Source organism: Anopheles gambiae, chromosome 2, assembly GCF_943734735.2.
Source record: "Anopheles gambiae chromosome 2, idAnoGambNW_F1_1, whole genome shotgun sequence".
Lineage (NCBI taxonomy): Eukaryota > Metazoa > Arthropoda > Insecta > Diptera > Culicidae > Anopheles > Anopheles gambiae.
The window spans coordinates 12,710,213-12,729,386 of NC_064601.1; the positions used below are offsets into that span (position 1 = coordinate 12,710,213).

At 46.1% G+C, this 19,174-nt stretch overlaps 7 protein-coding genes across 8 annotated transcripts; 2 read left to right on the forward strand and 5 right to left on the reverse strand.

Moving 5' to 3' along the window:
• Positions 1–411: 411 nt before the first annotated feature.
• On the reverse strand, positions 412–3,436 carry LOC1281156 (sodium-coupled monocarboxylate transporter 1). The gene is made up of 7 exons (XM_321095.6): positions 2,419–3,436; positions 2,270–2,335; positions 2,152–2,203; positions 2,015–2,082; positions 1,781–1,935; positions 1,086–1,716; positions 412–1,010 (listed from the first exon to the last, which is right to left on the reverse strand). The coding sequence occupies exons 1-7, from the start codon at positions 2,911–2,913 to the stop codon at positions 600–602; spliced, it is 1,878 nt and encodes a 625-aa protein (XP_321095.6). The 5' UTR covers positions 2,914–3,436; the 3' UTR covers positions 412–599.
• Positions 3,437–3,602: 166 nt separating this feature from the next.
• LOC11175493 (sodium-coupled monocarboxylate transporter 1) lies at positions 3,603–6,254 on the reverse strand. Its single transcript, XM_003435931.2, has 5 exons — positions 5,440–6,254; positions 5,244–5,363; positions 5,018–5,172; positions 4,314–4,944; positions 3,603–4,245 (listed from the first exon to the last, which is right to left on the reverse strand). The coding sequence occupies exons 1-5, from the start codon at positions 5,914–5,916 to the stop codon at positions 3,742–3,744; spliced, it is 1,887 nt and encodes a 628-aa protein (XP_003435979.2). The 5' UTR covers positions 5,917–6,254; the 3' UTR covers positions 3,603–3,741.
• Positions 6,255–6,404: 150 nt separating this feature from the next.
• On the reverse strand, positions 6,405–9,479 carry LOC1281155 (DNA repair protein complementing XP-C cells). Its single transcript, XM_321094.6, has 3 exons — positions 7,251–9,479; positions 6,819–7,189; positions 6,405–6,737 (listed from the first exon to the last, which is right to left on the reverse strand). Exons 1-3 carry the CDS (start codon positions 9,362–9,364, stop codon positions 6,451–6,453), a joined length of 2,772 nt encoding a protein of 923 aa, XP_321094.6. The 5' UTR covers positions 9,365–9,479; the 3' UTR covers positions 6,405–6,450.
• Positions 9,480–9,512: 33 nt separating this feature from the next.
• LOC1281154 (mitochondrial ribonuclease P catalytic subunit) lies at positions 9,513–11,232 on the reverse strand (the record flags this gene model as incomplete). Its single annotated transcript, XM_321093.5, has 2 exons — positions 9,513–9,895; positions 9,959–11,232. Coding segments are annotated over 2 exons (1,599 nt in total), but the record flags the coding sequence as incomplete, so codon positions are not given.
• A 103-nt stretch (positions 11,233–11,335) lies between these two features.
• LOC1281153 (polyubiquitin-B) lies at positions 11,336–12,815 on the reverse strand. Its single transcript, XM_321092.5, has 2 exons — positions 12,569–12,815; positions 11,336–12,500 (listed from the first exon to the last, which is right to left on the reverse strand). The coding sequence occupies exon 2, from the start codon at positions 12,490–12,492 to the stop codon at positions 11,563–11,565; it is 930 nt and encodes a 309-aa protein (XP_321092.3). The 5' UTR covers positions 12,493–12,500; positions 12,569–12,815; the 3' UTR covers positions 11,336–11,562.
• A 161-nt stretch (positions 12,816–12,976) lies between these two features.
• On the forward strand, positions 12,977–14,811 carry LOC1281152 (polyubiquitin-B). The gene is made up of 2 exons (XM_321091.6): positions 12,977–13,368; positions 13,877–14,811. The coding sequence occupies exon 2, from the start codon at positions 13,895–13,897 to the stop codon at positions 14,603–14,605; it is 711 nt and encodes a 236-aa protein (XP_321091.4). The 5' UTR covers positions 12,977–13,368; positions 13,877–13,894; the 3' UTR covers positions 14,606–14,811.
• A 392-nt stretch (positions 14,812–15,203) lies between these two features.
• On the forward strand, positions 15,204–18,923 carry LOC3290537 (polyubiquitin-C). Of its 2 annotated transcripts, none has more exons than XM_550846.4 (2): positions 15,204–15,386; positions 16,826–18,923. In XM_550846.4, the coding sequence occupies exon 2, from the start codon at positions 16,833–16,835 to the stop codon at positions 18,888–18,890; it is 2,058 nt and encodes a 685-aa protein (XP_550846.4). In that variant the 5' UTR covers positions 15,204–15,386; positions 16,826–16,832; the 3' UTR covers positions 18,891–18,923. The 2 variants fall into 2 exon arrangements, with proteins under 2 accessions (XP_550846.4, XP_061500003.1); XM_061644019.1 differs by having other exon boundaries at positions 15,235–15,681.
• Positions 18,924–19,174: the final 251 nt, after the last annotated feature.

Sequence of the window (19,174 nt, forward strand, 5' to 3'; positions counted from 1 at the left end):
TTAGGCAGCGCCAATCTCGAGATAGCTACAGCGTTGTATATTTGAATTTATTTTTAAATTTTTAAAAGGCCCCACCGTGGTTGATGGAGGCCTGGTTAACATAGCATGGAAATTTGCTATAAAATGTTCAACATAAACCGAGTGGCCAAACATCGTATGCTTCCTTATAGCGTGTTGAAGATTCCCGTGCTGTATTATATCATAGAGATTAGCGTTAAACTAACAGATTACAACACAAGATGGACTCACACACAGCATGATTTATAGCAGTTGGCTATACAGTAGGTCAGCATGATGACGCGCTGAATTCAGCGCTGAATTGTGGGTACACTTTACTAAGTTACATCTTGTTACCAACTGATACAACGGACATTCCCAATTCTCTTCGAAAAAAAGTACTCCCAGAGAAACTAATTCTTTGATGGAATGTCTTTATTTCATAATTTCAGGTCATTGCCTATACTCCCATACTTGTACTACAGACTACATCCCATGTTCTTCTTCCCTTAATACTCTAATCCGAACAATTACTGTACAAAGATAGTGGCGCTCGGTTTTGTACCGCGTGCTGCCGTCACAGATGCAGCCGCCCAGCCGTCTTACAGCTGTATGTCTTTGGTTTCGAACTCGTGCAACACCTCTGTCATGTGATTAGCCTTAGTGTCCCGGGCGCGGTAGAAACGGCGCAGAAACGGTGCCAACAGCAGCGGATCAATGTCGTCGGTTTTCGAGCGCGGTAAAACGAACGAGGCCAGATAGCCCACAATCGTCGGCACTACCGAGCCGATCATGGTATAGTAGAGGAAGGACACATGATGCAGTGACTTCTCGCCGGGCGTTGAGTCCGCTTCAAAGAGCGTACCATTTTTCGGCGTGAACTCGTACAGACAGCCTTCCACGGTGACCGGCTTTTCGGCGAACACAATTTCCTTCAGCGCGATCGATATCTGTGACCGTATCACAATGTACGACATCAGCAGTAATCCTGCCGTTGTTCCCAAAATGGCACACTGTGGATGGAAAAATAAAGGAATTAGAATGATTTCTTCATTCAGTGGAAACAACTCCCAAAGCAACTGCCTTACACTGCCATTAATGCGCGGGAAGAAGAAACCCATCAGGAACAGCCCAAACAGTGGTCCGAGTGTGACCGGGCCCAAGCTCATCGACAGCTGCAGTACGGCACCCATCTTCTCCACAACGATCACCATCATAACGGCCAGTGCACCAAACGCCAGCACGGTAAAGCGCATAATGTAGCGCGTTTGCGTTTCCGTCAGCGGCTTCGACACGAACGGTTTGCAGAAATCCTCCAGCACAATGGCGGACAGCGAATTGAGTGCGGTGGAGAGGGAGCTCAGCGCTGCACTAAATATACCGGCCACAAACAAACCGGCCAGGCCCGGATATTCGCCAAGCACCTCCATCACCAACAGTGGCACTAGCTGATCCTTAGCTTTTGCCAATCCAGTCGACAGGGGATCGCAGTCGTGGTACATCGCAAAGATAAGCAGTCCGTTGTAGCAGCACATGGCGAGCAGTGTGGTCGTACCGACGAGGAACAGCACCAGCGCCTTGCGGGCAGATCCTAGCGAAGGTAGCGACAGGTAGCGCTGCATCATGTTCTGGTTGATCGAGTTCGTCGACGTCCAGAAGAAGGTACCACCGATCAGCAGCGTCCAGAAGGTGTTGCGCGCCGTAGGATCTAGATTGAAACTGGACAGAGAGTACTGCTGTTAACATACAGTAAAGAACGACTAACTGTGCTTCAGATGCATACTCGGGGCCTTCAAATCGTCCACCGGCAGAGTTCCTCTCGATCACTACGCTGAGCCCACCGACGTCTGCTGTGCCTTTGACGATCACTATAATCATTGCACCGACCATGATGCCGGTTTGAATAACGTCTGTCCATACGACTGCCTTCAATCCACCCTTTACGATGAAACATGTGAGGTTTGAGGTTAAAATATACTCCAGCGAAATTCTAACACACACTCAGATCCATCCTTACCAGGCTTGTGTAGAAGATGCACACCAAGCAAACGATAGGAGTGATCACGTGAATGTTTACACCAGAGACTGTAAATATAGGTCATACATGAGCACGTTCAGTTCTTGGTGTAAGCGATTACTATCTTTAGGACGTACCTTGATTAAACGCAAGTGCTGGCACATAGATCACTATAGGCAGCCACAAGATCTACAAAATACCACAACCATCCGTGTTAGAAAGCTTCCACTATCACACTTACAAGCTGCTACTTACACTGGCCAACGTAAACAGTATGGAACCGACTAGCCTCATCCGTTTGTCGAATCTCATTTGCAAGTACTAAAATTATGGAATTGTAAAACAAACAAAAAACACTCGTTAACAATAATTCGCTCTCACAACTCCACAATAATGTCACAAACCTCGTACGCGGACGTTATTTGCAGATCGTGAAACACGGGCAGAAAGATGTAGTTCATCATCAGCCCCATCAGCACTACGGCACTCACAATGTAGCAGTACTGCACACCATACACGTAGATTTCCGTCGACGTCCCTAGCAGCGAGATGCCCGAGATCCAGCTCGCCACCAGCGACACCGACACGGGTATGATCTTCATCTTACGCCCACCGACCAGATAGTCGAGCGCTTCCGACCCACGTCGTGCATGCTTCTGGCGCTTGTGCTTCTGGTGATCCTTGTAGCCGAAAAACACACCAATCACCATACAGCTGATCAGCATCAACACAAACACTACATAGTCGGGCCAGTTGAAGCGTTGCAGCGAACGGCTGATGTCTTCAACGCTTGGTCCTGGCGCCCGTGTTGTACTCTCCGTCAGCAGCAGCCTACTTGCATCGCCTGCCAGCTCGTCCATCGTAGCGGTGCTTCCTTCCAGCATGGTCACATCGGCCATCGTGCCACAAGCTTGGTTAGGTCGTTTGGTTAATCCAGATTTGCTCGAGCAAACGTGATGCGTTTGTAGATGGTGGGGTCGTGTTTCAAGCTCACTACTCGCGCGCACCTACTCGGAGGGTAAGCTGTTGACTGAAATCCATCCGACGCGAGCACGGGTATGGTTAAGCACTCTTCTTATAGTAGATACGACGGAACGCGACTGTAAATTATTTCCGATAGCTAACGGTCAGATTTTTCCAGACAACGGTAAACACTGATAAGCGGCTTTATCCTCGCGCGATCGTCACTGTGACGTAGTGGAGCGGGAAAACGCGTTGACTAGGTTCTTTTTTTAACACGCCTGCATGACACAAGGGGACGCAAATTTATGATCTGCTTGAATTCGAAGCATCAGCACACACTTTTTTCTTCCCCCAAATATGAGTGACTCTTCCAGGTGGGCAAAACTATTCGAACCAAAACAACAAGATGGCAACGAACTTCCGTTATCACGGTGCGATCATCTTGCGATGAGAGCATGCAATCGACACTACGCATCACCCACAACGCGCTTGGAAGTGACGGCAACTTCTGGGTAACTGTGGGCAAGAATTGGCCGTTAACTTTCTCAACCGCACCACACCCCGAACCGACATCATCAGACGATACGGAGAGACAGAGATAAGCGCCCTGGACGGAGAAGGTGCATAAATAATGCCACAGTACAAACAGTGTCCCACTGAGGATGCAGCTCAACCAACCGACCCGAAGTCGGAAGCCACCCATCCATGACACAGACATGATAACGGACAGCCTCTTGACTTTTGATCGTCATCAGCAGGCACCATCACCCACGTGTACCCGTGGGCGGCTGTGCATGGGTAAGGGCCACATAATTGCGCCTAGCAGCGTACTCGTTAATCAACAGACAAGTCAGATACAGTGCGGTATCCTCTTTATTATCGAACGTGTGCGTAGTCACAACCGTGCGCGGTATGGATTGGGGGAAATAAATCTTCCTCACAAACGGAGCAACCAGTAGCGGATCCAGTTTGCTGGGTTGTTGACGACGCAGAATGGCGGCACTGATGGACCCGATCAGCACAGTTGTCGCGGCTCCGATGAATGTGTAGTACAGGTAGGACACGTGATGGATGGATTTTTCCACCGGTGGTGTGGGCAGTGCGGTGGATGTGTTATATCCTGGCGGAAGTTCGAATTCGTACTCGCATCCTTCCACCGATACTGGCTTTGCTGGGATGGGCATCTCTCTTGCAGCTACCGCAATCTGGGCTCGTATAACGATGTACGACATGGTTAGCAGACCACATAGTGCACCACCGAATGCGCTCTGTAATAAAATGGAAAAATGTTTGAAATGAAATTCGTGCTGTATGTGAACGATCGATCGACACTTACGCTTGCATCAACCCATGGTAGTAGCATCCCGAGCAGAAACAACCCCAGCAAAGGACCGAGCGAAATGGGCACCAAACTCATCGACAGTTGCAACACGGTGCCAAGCTTCTCTACCACCAGTACTAGTGCGACCGCCACTATACCGAAGCCTAACACGGTTCCACGCATAATGTAACGCGTGCTTCGTTCGCTCAACGGTTTCCGTACGAACGGTTTCACAAAGTCTTCCAGCACGATCGCCGACAGTGAGTTTAGTCCGGTGGAAAGCGAACTAAGCGATGCACTAAATATGCCCGATATGAATAATCCAGCTAGCCCGGGATAGTTGCCAAGCACCTTCATCAGCAGGACCGGTATTAGTTGATCCTTGGCCTTTGCCAAACCCGTCGTCAGGGGATCGCAATCGTGGAAGGTGGCGTATATCAGCAAGCCGTTGTAGAAACAGGTCATCAGGAGCAGTATTATGCCCACCGTAAAGCATAGCAGTGCTTTCTGTGCATCGCGGAACGTGGGCAGTGCCAGGTAGCGCTGGATCATCATCTGATGAATGGCATTTTTGCCCATCCAAAACGATCCACCGCCAATAAAGATCGCCCAGATGGTGTGCCGTTCTGTTGGATCGAAATTGAAACTTTGGGAAATTTGGAGTTGATAAGAGAGCTTCGCTTTCTTTTCGCACGCCACTTACTCCACTAAACACTTACTTAGGAGCTTCAATTCTTCCGCTTGCCATGTTCCGTTCGATCAAAACTCCGAGACCTCCTATGTCGGCTGTTCCTTTGATCACGATCAAGATCAAGGCACCGATCATGATGAACATCTGTATCACATCCGTCCAAACGACCGCTTTAATGCCACCCTGTTAAACATGCGATGGAATTGATACTGGAGCATGCCGTTTTCGTACTCTCGTCTCTTTGTAGTACTTACCACCAAGGTGTAGAATATACACACCATGCAGACACTGGTCGACACAATGTGCACATTAACGCCGGACACCTGATTGAAGGCCAACGCAGGCACATAGATCACGATCGGAAGATGAAGTAGCTGCAAGAATAAAGCCGTTAAAGTTTGTTATCTACATAAGAATGGCTCATTTTCCACGGAGCCTATCGATTCTTACCGTTGCCAGTGTAAACAACCCCGACCCGAGCAGCCTTATACGTCGATCGAATCTCAGCTGCAGATAGGCGTACGCCGACGTGATTTCTAGTCCCTGGTACACGGGCAGAAATATAAAGTTCATACTAACGGCCATTAGTATGATGGCGGTAAAGACGTAGCAGAACTGCGTACCATGCAGATACGTTTCGGTCGACGCACCCATCACCGCAATGCCGGATATGAAGCTGGCAATCAGTGACATGGCCACGGGGAAAATCTTCATCTTTCTACCGCCGACAAGATAGTTCAGTGCAGCCGAACCACGTCGCACGTTCTGTTTGCGCTTTCGCTGAACACTCCAGTCTTTCCACCCGAAGTACACGCCGATCACGACACATATTAGCAGGCTGGCTACGAACACGATATAATCCGCTAGACCGAAACGCTGCAAGGATTCACGCACCTCCACCACGGTCAGCTTCGCTGACGAGCTCATCGTCGCAAGCTGGTTACGTGTCGTGCTGGAACGGACGGTGGCACGCTACTGGAAGGTGGGGCTAAACATCGAACAACAGACCGTCTCCTCTGGTGCCGCAGGGACACATCTTGTGAAATCATTTATCTCCACAATCAACGTGAGATCTGCGGTGTAAACCACTGTCAAGATATGATCCCCATCATCCGGAGCTATTTATGGCACGGGAATTTTTATCCAGACTGCATGTATCTGCTTTGTACTAGGAAATGATACAATTTTGTAAGCGGAACTGGAGAAGTGTGCAGGCAGACTGATGCATAAATAAAATGTACAGATACTGCACAGTGTTCCGGTGATCATTATCTGGAGCTGTATCTCTATCGGTTCTTGAACTTACGCAGAACCTATTCTGGTCCAAGAACTCGTCCAAAACACGAACTTACCTCATTCCTAGTATTGTCTCGAAACTAATCAAGCCTAGTAGATAATAAACAGGCTTAGAAGCATTTAAAGCACCAAACTTAACGTTTTATTCGCATACAACGTAATTTTCTACCATCCTTCAAAGTTGTACTTGTGTTTCAGCTTCTTTCGCACAAGCAAACCCTTCACCAGCTTAACCCAGTTGTTCAACACCGCGTTCTGCTTCTTTTCTAACTTTTTCTGTGCCACTTCATCCTGATGTCGCCTCCAGGCTTCCAGCAGACGATCGCGATGTTCTTCACATATCACAATGCCATCGAACACGGGATGATTACCGCCGGCATGCACCCCAAACCCGACCACTGCGACGGCATAGTCGATGCCCAGCTTGCGGCAAACGTACGAGAGGCCGTATTCTGTAGAATGAAAAAAATAGTACACCATTACACGCACCTCCGCCAACGAACCATTCCATTCCAGCAGAAGACGATACTTACGCTTCAAATGTACTGTGCCTTTCGGCAGCATACACTCTTTGAAGATTTCGATATTACCGTAGGCATTTCGTGGCACTATACCATTAACCGGTTCCGGCGGGATGTAGTCTTCCGTTTGCCAGTAGCCGAACAGCTCCAGATCGGCTGGCTGGCGCTTCAGCTTGGTGCGCACTATTTTGTACGGTTGCTCAAACAGGCGGATCACCTTCGCGTGCCGCAACCAAACCTCCCGAGAGTGCAACGTATGGACACACTCCCGGGCATAGAGCGGTTCGCCCTGTATGTAACCGAGCGGTGGTGCGTCCGGAGGATAGATGCCTTGAAACTTTTGCAAATGTCGGTGTAAACAATAGGATGGATGATTTTTGCACCTGAAAACAAAACAATTGTAGTTGAATGCAAAGATCCATGCATTGAAGGCGTAATGCTTACTGTGCGATAGTAGTGGGCATCGGTGCACGCAGCTTAAGACGGCGAAATTCTAGCTGCTCTCGCAGTCGTGCTTCATCTACGCCACGAAAACGATAGGGTGCCAGCGCTTTGAAAAGCCATTTGCCGTCGACTCGATTCCGTAACGCAAGCTGCTCATTCCGCCAACGGTAGCGTGAAGACACGTCCACGATGGTGCCATCCGCTTCCCAGGCAAACACATAAGCTACCGGCGCAAGGATACGATCTATCACAGGATCCAAACAGTCGGTTTGTCCTAGACCCGCCTCAACTACGGTCCAGCGTTGCTCCTGTTCGAGATAACATTCGATCCAGGTATCGAGCTCAGGTACACTATACTTCGGATCTGTTCTTTTCGTATTTACGCCCGAAGCAGATTCTGGTTTATTTTTGAGAAGCTTGGCTAGATTGGGTTTATCTTTGGTGGTGGTACTTTTGTGCTCTCGTGACCCGAAAGTTTGTCCCACTTTAGGCTTCTTGCGGAAGTACTTACAGGAAACCAATTTTAACCGCTTTTCTTCTACTTCTCCATCGGTCTTCGAAGATGATTCTATTCCATTTTTACGAAGATTTGCAAAGTTTGGTTTTCTATTAGTTGTGTTCTTATTCTCGATTGTAGCTTGACTAAGCGCAACTTTTTTCGAAAAGTAGTTGGATGTTGCCATCTTAACAGCTTTTGGTTTAGTGGTTGAATCCAGCTCCATAGCCTCTCCCATTTTAGGATCATTTATTCCTCCATTTGATGATGGTTTCAGACTCCAAAGCTGTGGTTTCGGGGAATCTTTTCTCTTCAACAACAGCTCATCATCCGCTCCGTCGAGTTGGGACATTTGAAACATTTGCTGTATTTCCGGTTTACGTTTCAATATTTCGGTCGTTGTTAAAGGGACATCTCCGTACCGTTGCGTACCACTAGCACTTTTTACATTTCCCTTGGGTGGATTTTGGCACTGAGTCTTCAGAGTGGATTTCGCTGATGGAGGATACTTCGGTACCACGTCCAAGCTCATCACGAGTCTTGCGCGAACGCTTAGAAAGCGTAACAAGGTAAGAAGAATCACATTAAGCATTTTTCTAGAAGTTACCTCACGTGCAACAAGTTGCCGTACGAATGCGTTTCTTTGTTTGCCCATGCGTGGACCACCACCCGCCGTGGATTGTTTCATCACAGTTTTGTAGTACGCGACGACAGATTGAATAAATTCCAAACTCGTCGAATCAGTCGCTGTCAGCTCACTTTTCGCAATCAGGTCATACAGTTCCGAAGCAAATTCAACCATGTTATGGTTTACGGTTCGATTAATTCTAATGCCATAAGCAAGCAGCAGCAAGAGGTGCGTTTTGTGCGTAGCAAGGTATAGCTTTTTGGCGTTTTCCCATTCCTGACGCTTTAGCTTTTCTGCCGGATCTAGCAGCCTTTTGGGCTTTTGTGAGCTGCTAGTGGAAACGAATATTTCCACGTTTTTCATCTCTTCAGTGTGTGCATGCTGTTCAGCAGCTACACATTCCCAGTCGGGATCGTTGCCGGCAGATGGGTTTTTCGGGAAACATTCCGCTTGAGTTAGTAGAAATGGCTCATCGTAATCATCGGTCGGCAACTGCTGAGACAAATCCACTTGCTTTCTCCTTCGTTCAAAGGATTCGCTACACTCATTCGCTTCCTTCACCATCCTATCGTATTCTGATATCTGCGAGAATATCTGGTACATACGGTCATCCTCTCCGGTTGGTTCTTCGGACTCCGAGTCAGACTGTTTTGCATCTTCCTGCCATGAGTCGTCAACATTATGCCGTGCGATAGGAAATTGATTTTCAAATGTTGGTGAGAAGAACGATCCATCCAAATTGATCGTGTTTGGATCGACAAGATGGTCACCAACACTGCTCGCCTCTGAATCGCTTGCCAGATCCTGTTCATCCATCGGTAGAGACTTCCCGAATGACGCTTGATTGTTTGGGTCAAGTTCATTGTGCACATCACTTACATTACTTTGCTCTTTTCCGTTGCCCGTTGGTGGATTGTGCTGACTAGACACTACAGAAATGTTTTTCTTCAGTAAAAGCCTTCCTAATTTCCCTTTCGCTATCGCGTTCATTGCACTCTACGGTCCACCAAATGTTTTGATTCCTATTGTAAACAAATACAGCCGGTCAACTGTCAAACGATCAGCTGTCACGATGGCATTGGGAAATTCGTTTCAGTTGTTTCCTTTCTTTTCTTCATGGTACAACACCAACGTACAGTTTTCTCTTTTCATAACTATTTAATCCAGTTTTATTCGAATCCATCTAATCGCATCGTTCACTCAATGCTTAGGCAAAGCCAATCGTTTTGTTTCTCTACCTTTGGTATACGGTATCCTAGCTCAACTAGTGGCACGTGCCATCGGTTATCACAGGACTTGTGCGCGTACAGTTCATACTTGAACGGTGCTTTTATCAGCACTCGCCCGTCAGGCATGATGGAAAGTAGCGAGTACTGATGTTCCTGCTGCCAGCGTTTGAATACTCCGCTCAGCTCATTGCCCAGCATAAACGAATGCTTTCGCATCAGATCCCGCGAGAAGAAGTCTGTCTTCGGACCACTTTCCAGCGCCGCGTACAGCAGGAAGGGATCGTCCTGGGACCTAAAGGGAGCAAATGTAAAGTAAGTAACTGTTGATTCTAGCAACCCAATAACCCATACGTACAGATCATCGGTAAGGAAGAGGAAACTATTTTCCCGGATGTACTTCATCTCCCTCGAGCGCCACTTGTCCATGTGCTTTCTGCCAATCACCAGCACACGCTTCTTCTGCCGCACGTAGTGTCGAACAACGGCGGCAACTTGCTGAGCGTACACGATAGGGCTTTTCTGATTGCCCGACGAGAAAGCCACATTCAGCCCATCGATCACTACGTCGTACGGGAGAGTTTTCGCAAGAAACGCCTGGAAGCGATTCAGTTCCTCCGGTGTGGTGCGGTTAAAAATTTCCTTATTGATAAGCACCGCTGTCAGAAACTTGTCCCTCAAGCTTTGGAACATGTCTTCAGACACGACAATGCTGGATAGGGTTCCCTTGCAGCTGGAGCACTTCCCGCCGTCCGTGATGCGGGTCTCCTGTACGCGGATGCCGAATTCGCTCGGCAGCTCCAACAGCTGCTTGCCAATTCGCTTCGATAGAAATACTGAACGATCGTTGGTGAACTGCAGCATCCGTTCCAGGTTGGCGGAGAATGGTTGATCCTCTCGCTTGCGACTGTAATCCAACCAAGCAAGAAAACTATCATCGTTTGGCAAACGCTTGTTTTCGCACATTTCTTGCATCATAATCCAACCAGTTGATTCGTCTCCCGATTGGAATGCTTTCGTAGCGATACAGTTGTACGACGAGCTGTCCGGCGTTCCGCTGATTTTGATCATCTCCAACAACTCCAAACAATGTTTCCAGTGCTTGGTAAGCGTCAGCGCATTGATCGCATGCTCGCATGTATTCGCGTCCAGAATGGCATTCTGCTCCCGCAGCTCACTGTACATCCGCCAAATATCGCTTTCATCTTCCTCGGTTAACTTTCCCTCCTTCAGCCGGTACAGTCGCAGTAGCTTCCCAACGATGGCCAGGTTTGTTTGCAATCCTTGCTGGTGTAAAAAAGCGATGTAAGATTTCCCCATCCGCAGATTCGGACACAGCCCCAGCACCACACTATCGACGTTCGTAATGTTGAACCTTCGCTCATTCAATATGTTCAGCCGTATGCTTTTCCATTCTTCCGCCGTCGGTGTACTGCTGGAGGCAAGTTTGGCTTTGATGGTTTCCACCGTAGCTGTCGCCGGTTTGAGCTGAGGGTTTTTCTGGTGTACCCCAGCGTAATAACGCACATTTTCGGGAAAAGCGAATCTTCGCAGCCACTGCACGTTGAACCGGGAAAACATTTTGTAAACAAACAACACTGCGACCAGCGGCGAATTTGACAGCTGCGCATGTCGGGCGGATTTGACAACATCGTTTCAAACGATCAATTCAAAATGACCAGTAAAAGCTGCGTTTCTTTCCACGACTTGGAACAATTGGAAAAATCGTATAAAAATATTATGTTCATCAAAATGATTTATTTTCTGTTACGCTTTATAAGTATAAAGCAGCGAGTCTATATGTGGACTCATTTCCATGTCTTTTGATCGATCCCATTGATATTTTGTTGGCAGTTTGTATGCTTTTGGGGTTTGGGCGCGATGTCTCATCAACGGAATGAGTAAAGCCTTTTTTAATTGATTCATTTTTTTGTGTGTGCTAGTAACCGTCCAAGCCAAAACTCAATCCACGAGCTGCAATCCTCCTTTCAATCGCAACACCAGATGAACTGTGGAACCCTTGATGATGCTATACTCCTGTAGTTGACGGCCATCCTCAAGCTGCTTGCCGGCAAAGATCATGCGCTGCTGGTTTGGTGGGATTTCCTCGCGTTCGTCAATCTGTTTCTTCACACTCTCAACGGTTGCTTCCGGTTCGGTATCCACGGCAATGGTCTTGCCAGTCAACATCTTTACGAAGATTTGCATTCCACCCTTGAGACGCAGAACGAGGTGAACAGTGGATCCCTTGATGATGCTGTATTCCTGTAGCTGACGGCCATCCTCAAGCTGCTTGCCGGCAAAGATCATGCGCTGCTGGTTTGGTGGAATTTCCTCGCGCTCATCGATCTGTTTCTTTACGCTTTCCACCGTTGCTTCTGGCTCTGTGTCTACAGCAATGGTCTTGCCAGTCAACATCTTGACGAAGATTTGCATTCCACCCTTAAGACGCAGAACGAGATGGACAGTGGATCCCTTGATAATGCTGTATTCCTGTAGCTGGCGGCCATCCTCAAGCTGCTTACCAGCGAAGATCATGCGCTGCTGGTTTGGTGGAATTTCCTCACGTTCGTCAATCTGTTTCTTCACACTCTCAACCGTTGCCTCGGGCTCAGTATCCACAGCAATGGTCTTGCCAGTCAACATCTTGACGAAGATCTGCATACCACCCTTCAGACGCAGTACCAGGTGAATTGTGGATCCCTTGATGATGCTGTATTCCTGGAGCTGGCGGCCATCCTCAAGCTGCTTACCAGCGAAGATCATGCGCTGCTGGTTTGGCGGGATTTCCTCACGCTCATCGATCTGCTTTTTCACACTTTCCACCGTTGCCTCCGGCTCAGTGTCCACGGCAATGGTCTTGCCAGTCAACATCTTCACAAAGATCTGCATGTTTGGGCCTGAGAAAGAGAAAACAAATCGTCTGGTACAGCACTATCCGACTCACTATATCACGCGATGAACTTACCTTCTAGCTCAGATCGTTACACTCCTATTTGATAATTAAACCTTAGTACTGCCTTCAAGGACACCTGCTTGTTTGAGTCCTTCGAACAATGATCGCGGGTTTTTATAGTGTCGATCGACACTGAGTGTGTGACATAATTACTACCAAACAATCGAGCTTTGTCATGTTGCCAAAACAAAACCGAAACACAAAATCTACCAAGTCCTTGGCATTGACTTTGACCGCAAACAAACAAAATTTGGTTGTCGTCGTCCGAAGCGAGAGTCAATGCCCCAGCATGATTTATGTGTCAGTGAAAGCATTTCCAGTTATAAACAACGAGTAAAAAAATATTACACGATTTTAGTATGCCAAATAGCTAAGACTTCAATGTTTGTCCTATTTTTGTACAAATTGTACTGAATGATTGAAATATTGATCATGGTCTGTAGTAGTCAGTAGATAAAAAATATGCAAATAGAAAAATATTCTCATTTAAATTAAAACCACATAAGCGAACAGCTGTTTTCGCAACAGATTGTAAACAGTTATGCGGAAGGCGCGTGATGCATGAAAGCTCTGCCAAAATTCTGCAGCAGAACGCGCAAGCTGGGTCTAATTCTAATCGAATGCAGTGCGTTACACGCGCTCACATTATACTATAAAAAGCTTTCAGTCTGCTCTCGATGGGCTCAGTACGTTTTGGCAACAATCTCGACAACAAAGCTCCTCTTTTCTAAGTGATATTCCGTCCTTTCGCTGTGTAGTGAAACAGATATCGAAAAACGATAGTGGAAAAGGGATAGTTCAAGCAAAAGCAGGTGAGTATTAGTTTGAAGAAAAAAAATCAATTGCCATAAATCGGTTTTCATTCCATTAATGATCATGATCATTTCATTCAACAGTCACAGTCAGCAGAGTAGCTACAAACGAACAGAGATGAAACCAGACATCACATGGCTACGTAGGGATAGTTGTAAACGTGAGCAAAACCGGGGTGCAACGTATCCATGGCCGGTTAACCTTCTACGTTGAACAACGAACTTTTATTTTTAAAACCGACTGTTGATCTACGCGTGACGTACTCCACCTGTACGACCAAAAAAAAAAACATCAGTCTATAGTAAAAATACTCTAACAAAGACAACGCGCCACTCATTGGCGGAAGAGAAAGCATGATCGTGATCCCATTAAGTGCCAAGAAGAACACTGCACTTGAACATTCGGCTGTTCTCGTCATTCGTAAATGATGCAATGCATCGATCGGGAATTCAGTCATGCACTTTGGAATTAAAAACACACATCTTTTGTTTATCCCTCGTTTATCAGACCTTATCAAGCCATCAGATGCAGATCTTCGTGAAGACGTTAACCGGGAAAACGATCACCCTCGATGTGATCGCTTCGGAAACGGTGTTGGACATTAAAAGCAAAATTGAACAACGCGAAGGCATTGCACCGGATCAGCAGCGAATCATCTTTGCCGGTAAACAGCTGGATGACTGTCGGATCATATCCGACTACAACATCCAGCACGGCTCGACAATGCATCTGGTGCTCCGGCTGAAGGGTGGAATGCAAATCTTCGTGCGAATGCTGACAGGGAAAACGATTGCGATCGATACGGAACCGGAAGCGACGGTCGAGAGTGTGAAGAAACAGATCGATGAGCGGGAGGAAATCCCTCCCAACCAGCAGCGCATGATCTTTGCCGGCAAGCAGCTGGAAGATGGGCGGCAGCTCCAGGAGTACAGCATCATCAAAGCATCCACCATTCATTTGGTGCTGCGTCTGAAGGGAGGCATGCAGATCTTTGTCAGAATGTTAACCGGTAAGACTATTGCCGTCGACACGGAACCGGAGGCAACGGTGGAGAGTGTGAAAAAGCAGATCGATGAGCGTGAGGAAATCCCGCCAAACCAGCAACGCATGATCTTTGCCGGTAAACAGCTTGAGGATGGCCGTCAACTACAGGAGTACAGTATCATAAAGGCGTCTACCATTCATCTGGTTCTGCGTCTCAAGGGGGGCGCCTTTAAACTCACCCAGTTCGAGTAAACAAGCTGTATTGTCCTATTTTCTGCTTAACGTATTCCATTGGCAATCGGGCACAGTCTACAAAGTGGCGCCCCCGATGATCCCCGATGGCGATGATCGATGATGGTGAATGACTGTTTACATGATGTTACCTTATACACTACGAGATATTTCAATCTGTATATAAAAAAACTGAAATAAAAAAATATTTCTTAATAATATTCTAACTCACAGTCCACTTATGGAATCATCATTGTAATCTGAGAAGAAAAAAAAACTTCTGAAACTGCAAAGGATTTTATTAGATCGTGAACTTCAAATGTCTCACTCAAGTGAGCTTAAATTTAGCTCACTGGTTGAATTTTGCTGACAAGTGATCACTTATTGATGCATATAATGTATAATAAAATGTGTTCAATTCGTAAAAGCACAAACAAGAACAGTAAATCATTGCGATTTGTCTGACTGAATTTTACGAAATGAATTTTATTATAATAATTATTTCACGTACAAAAATCCGCTTCTCATTTCTCTCGTTGCAAACTCACTCGCAAATCAGCACGTGTAAACTCAACTTTAGCGCAGAACATTTGACGCACACAAATGATACTGTTGTTGTATTTGTTGCCGACGAAAAGGCTATAAAAACGAGGAATTCGCGGAAGCAGACCGAGCCAAGTTAAAGCAAAACCAGACAAGCAGTGCTACAGTACGGACGCGCAGTCAGGACGTGTGAAGCAGAATATCAATTGTGCTTTGTGGAGAAAAGAAAATTATTATTATTAACTGTGTTGTGTAAAAGGTAATGCAACTACTGTACGCTTGTGTTGATAAGTTCTGCATTTTAGTTTTCTGACAAGCGTGTGCGAAGGGCAGAGATTGGTTTTAATTGTTTGGTATAGCTGGGTTTTTTTTCCCAAGATGGCGTAATGACGCAGTGAGCTGTGACTGTGGTGCAAGCAATTTATCATTTGCTCAATCGCTCAACGTATTTAATTAGTGCGTGTTTTCGCGAAATAGTTGTATATTTCGTAAGAAAATCTTTATATTTCATCGCAAATCTTTTGTGTTCCTATATTAGTGTTAGTATAGAGAAGGTTCGTAGTTGCAAAATGTGTTCAAATTCAATCATTGTGATTGTATAAAAAATCAAATTTAAATCTCTATTAAGTTTACATGTAAAGTATGAGGATTGTAAATGTATTGAAATGTATTTTGTTATTGAAAGTGCGTTAGAAAGCTAAAGTTATTTTTTCTTTTACGGTTTCTATGAACCAGCTATGCGCAGCTTGCCCTTCTGCGAACAAAGAGATGATTATCGTAAATGAAAAATGGCGTCATCTAATGCCATGAACTCGATGTACAGTGTACATTTCAGTTAGTTTTTGTTATCTGTTGAAATAGAAAACAAAACGAATTATAAAAGACTAACCAGAAGTGTTTGTTTCAATTCACTTAATGGATTCTTTAGTTACAAAAAAATATTAAAAAAAACTTTATTATAATATAATAAAAATCTTTTATCTTTTAAAATAAGACTAGTTAAAAAATTCACATCAAATTTATATTCCTGTATGATTTAATGGTGAAACAAATTATCTTAGTTATTAAGGCCTCGAACACGCTCGAACATGTTCAAGTGCTTGCGTGTGGTCGCCATTGAATGACTCATTTTAACTTCGTAGATTGCAAGTGTCTTTAGGCTAAACTAAACTTACAAGCTGAAAAGCAAACCGCTGTTTTTGATTAATTAATTAAATTAAATGCTCTGAATGTTCTTGTTAAACACATTTTTGATGTTACGCACACTCCTTTCGTCGTGAATTTATTTATAGATTAGGTCACTGTGAGGGGTTACAATCTAGAAGTTTCGATTGGAAAAGTAAATTGATACAAGTGTTTCTAGACTGTTCCTTCCCTCCCACACTCCCACCCCTTCCACCGAATTCAGAATATATTCAGTGGTGATGCAATATACCTCAAATATCGCACTTGGGATTTATGATGAAATAGTTACGTTGTTTGACGTAGGTTTAATTGGATTAAGCTATTATAGAAGGAGCACAAACGAGAGTGCATAACATAGCATTCTTGAAGTAATGCAGTGCCTAAGACGTTGCTTGCTATTATGTGATGTATTGAGCATTGCACAATGCTATAATGTTGTTTCCGTTTCAATTTACAGATAAATGTACTAAGCATTGTACAAGGCTATAATTTTGTTTTCGTTTAAATTTACAGATAAAATATGCAGATTTTTGTGAAAACTCTGACCGGAAAGACCATCACCCTCGAGGTCGAACCATCCGATACGATTGAGAATGTGAAGGCGAAGATCCAGGACAAGGAGGGAATCCCGCCAGATCAGCAGCGTCTGATCTTCGCTGGAAAGCAGCTGGAGGATGGCCGCACCCTGTCGGACTATAACATCCAGAAGGAGTCCACCCTTCATCTGGTTCTCCGTCTGCGTGGTGGTATGCAGATTTTCGTGAAAACTCTGACCGGAAAGACCATCACTCTGGAGGTTGAGCCATCCGATACGATTGAGAACGTCAAGGCAAAGATCCAGGACAAGGAGGGAATCCCGCCAGATCAGCAGCGTCTGATCTTCGCTGGAAAGCAGCTGGAAGATGGCCGCACCCTGTCGGACTATAACATCCAGAAGGAATCGACCCTTCATCTGGTTCTCCGTCTGCGTGGTGGTATGCAGATTTTCGTGAAAACTCTGACCGGAAAGACCATCACCCTCGAGGTCGAACCATCCGATACGATTGAGAATGTGAAGGCGAAGATCCAGGACAAGGAGGGAATCCCGCCAGATCAGCAGCGTCTGATCTTCGCTGGAAAGCAGCTGGAGGATGGCCGCACCCTGTCGGACTATAACATCCAGAAGGAGTCCACCCTTCATCTGGTTCTCCGTCTGCGTGGTGGTATGCAAATTTTCGTGAAAACTCTGACCGGAAAGACCATCACTCTGGAAGTTGAGCCATCGGATACGATTGAGAATGTGAAGGCGAAGATCCAGGACAAGGAGGGAATCCCGCCAGATCAGCAGCGTCTGATCTTCGCTGGAAAGCAGCTGGAAGATGGCCGCACCCTGTCGGACTATAACATACAGAAGGAGTCTACTCTTCATCTGGTTCTTCGTCTGCGTGGTGGCATGCAGATTTTCGTGAAAACTCTGACCGGAAAGACCATCACTCTGGAGGTTGAGCCATCGGATACGATTGAGAATGTGAAGGCGAAGATCCAGGACAAGGAGGGAATCCCGCCAGATCAGCAGCGTCTAATCTTTGCCGGAAAGCAGCTGGAGGATGGCCGCACCCTGTCGGACTATAACATTCAGAAGGAGTCTACTCTTCATCTGGTTCTTCGTCTGCGTGGTGGCATGCAGATTTTCGTGAAAACTCTGACCGGAAAGACCATCACTCTGGAAGTTGAGCCATCGGATACGATTGAGAATGTGAAGGCGAAGATCCAGGACAAGGAGGGAATCCCGCCAGATCAGCAGCGTCTGATCTTCGCTGGAAAGCAGCTGGAGGATGGCCGCACCCTGTCGGATTATAACATTCAGAAGGAGTCTACTCTTCATCTGGTTCTCCGTCTGCGTGGTGGTATGCAGATTTTCGTGAAAACTCTGACCGGAAAGACCATCACCCTGGAGGTTGAGCCATCGGATACGATTGAGAATGTGAAGGCGAAGATCCAGGACAAGGAGGGAATCCCGCCAGATCAGCAGCGTCTGATCTTCGCCGGAAAGCAGCTGGAGGATGGCCGCACCCTGTCGGATTATAACATCCAGAAGGAATCGACCCTTCATCTGGTTCTCCGTCTGCGTGGTGGTATGCAGATTTTCGTGAAAACTCTGACCGGAAAGACCATCACCCTGGAGGTTGAGCCATCGGATACGATTGAGAATGTGAAGGCGAAGATCCAGGACAAGGAGGGAATCCCGCCAGATCAGCAGCGTCTGATCTTCGCCGGAAAGCAGCTGGAGGATGGCCGCACCCTGTCGGATTATAACATTCAGAAGGAGTCTACTCTTCATCTGGTTCTCCGTCTGCGTGGTGGTATGCAGATTTTCGTGAAAACTCTGACCGGAAAGACCATCACCCTGGAGGTTGAGCCATCGGATACGATTGAGAATGTGAAGGCGAAGATCCAGGACAAGGAGGGAATCCCGCCAGATCAGCAGCGTCTGATCTTCGCCGGAAAGCAGCTGGAGGATGGCCGCACCCTGTCGGATTATAACATCCAGAAGGAGTCCACTCTTCATCTGGTTCTTCGTCTGCGTGGTGGAAATTAATTCGTTGAATAAAGCACGTTGAAGCTTCATGAATTTTTTGATTTTTTGCTTTTTTTGTAGTTTCGTTTTATAATATCACAATATTTAGTTTGAAATAGCTAGTTATCATATTTTGATTAATTTATGTAATATTTATTAACATAATATGAAACATAAAATGCAGTTTAGCTCTTCGGTAGGTATTTTCAATTGAAATCAATGTGTTAAATCTTCGATCTTGTACCTTGTGTTGTTTTACCTATTTCCTCCGTATTTCTGCAACGGAAAAATACTGTTCTCTTTGT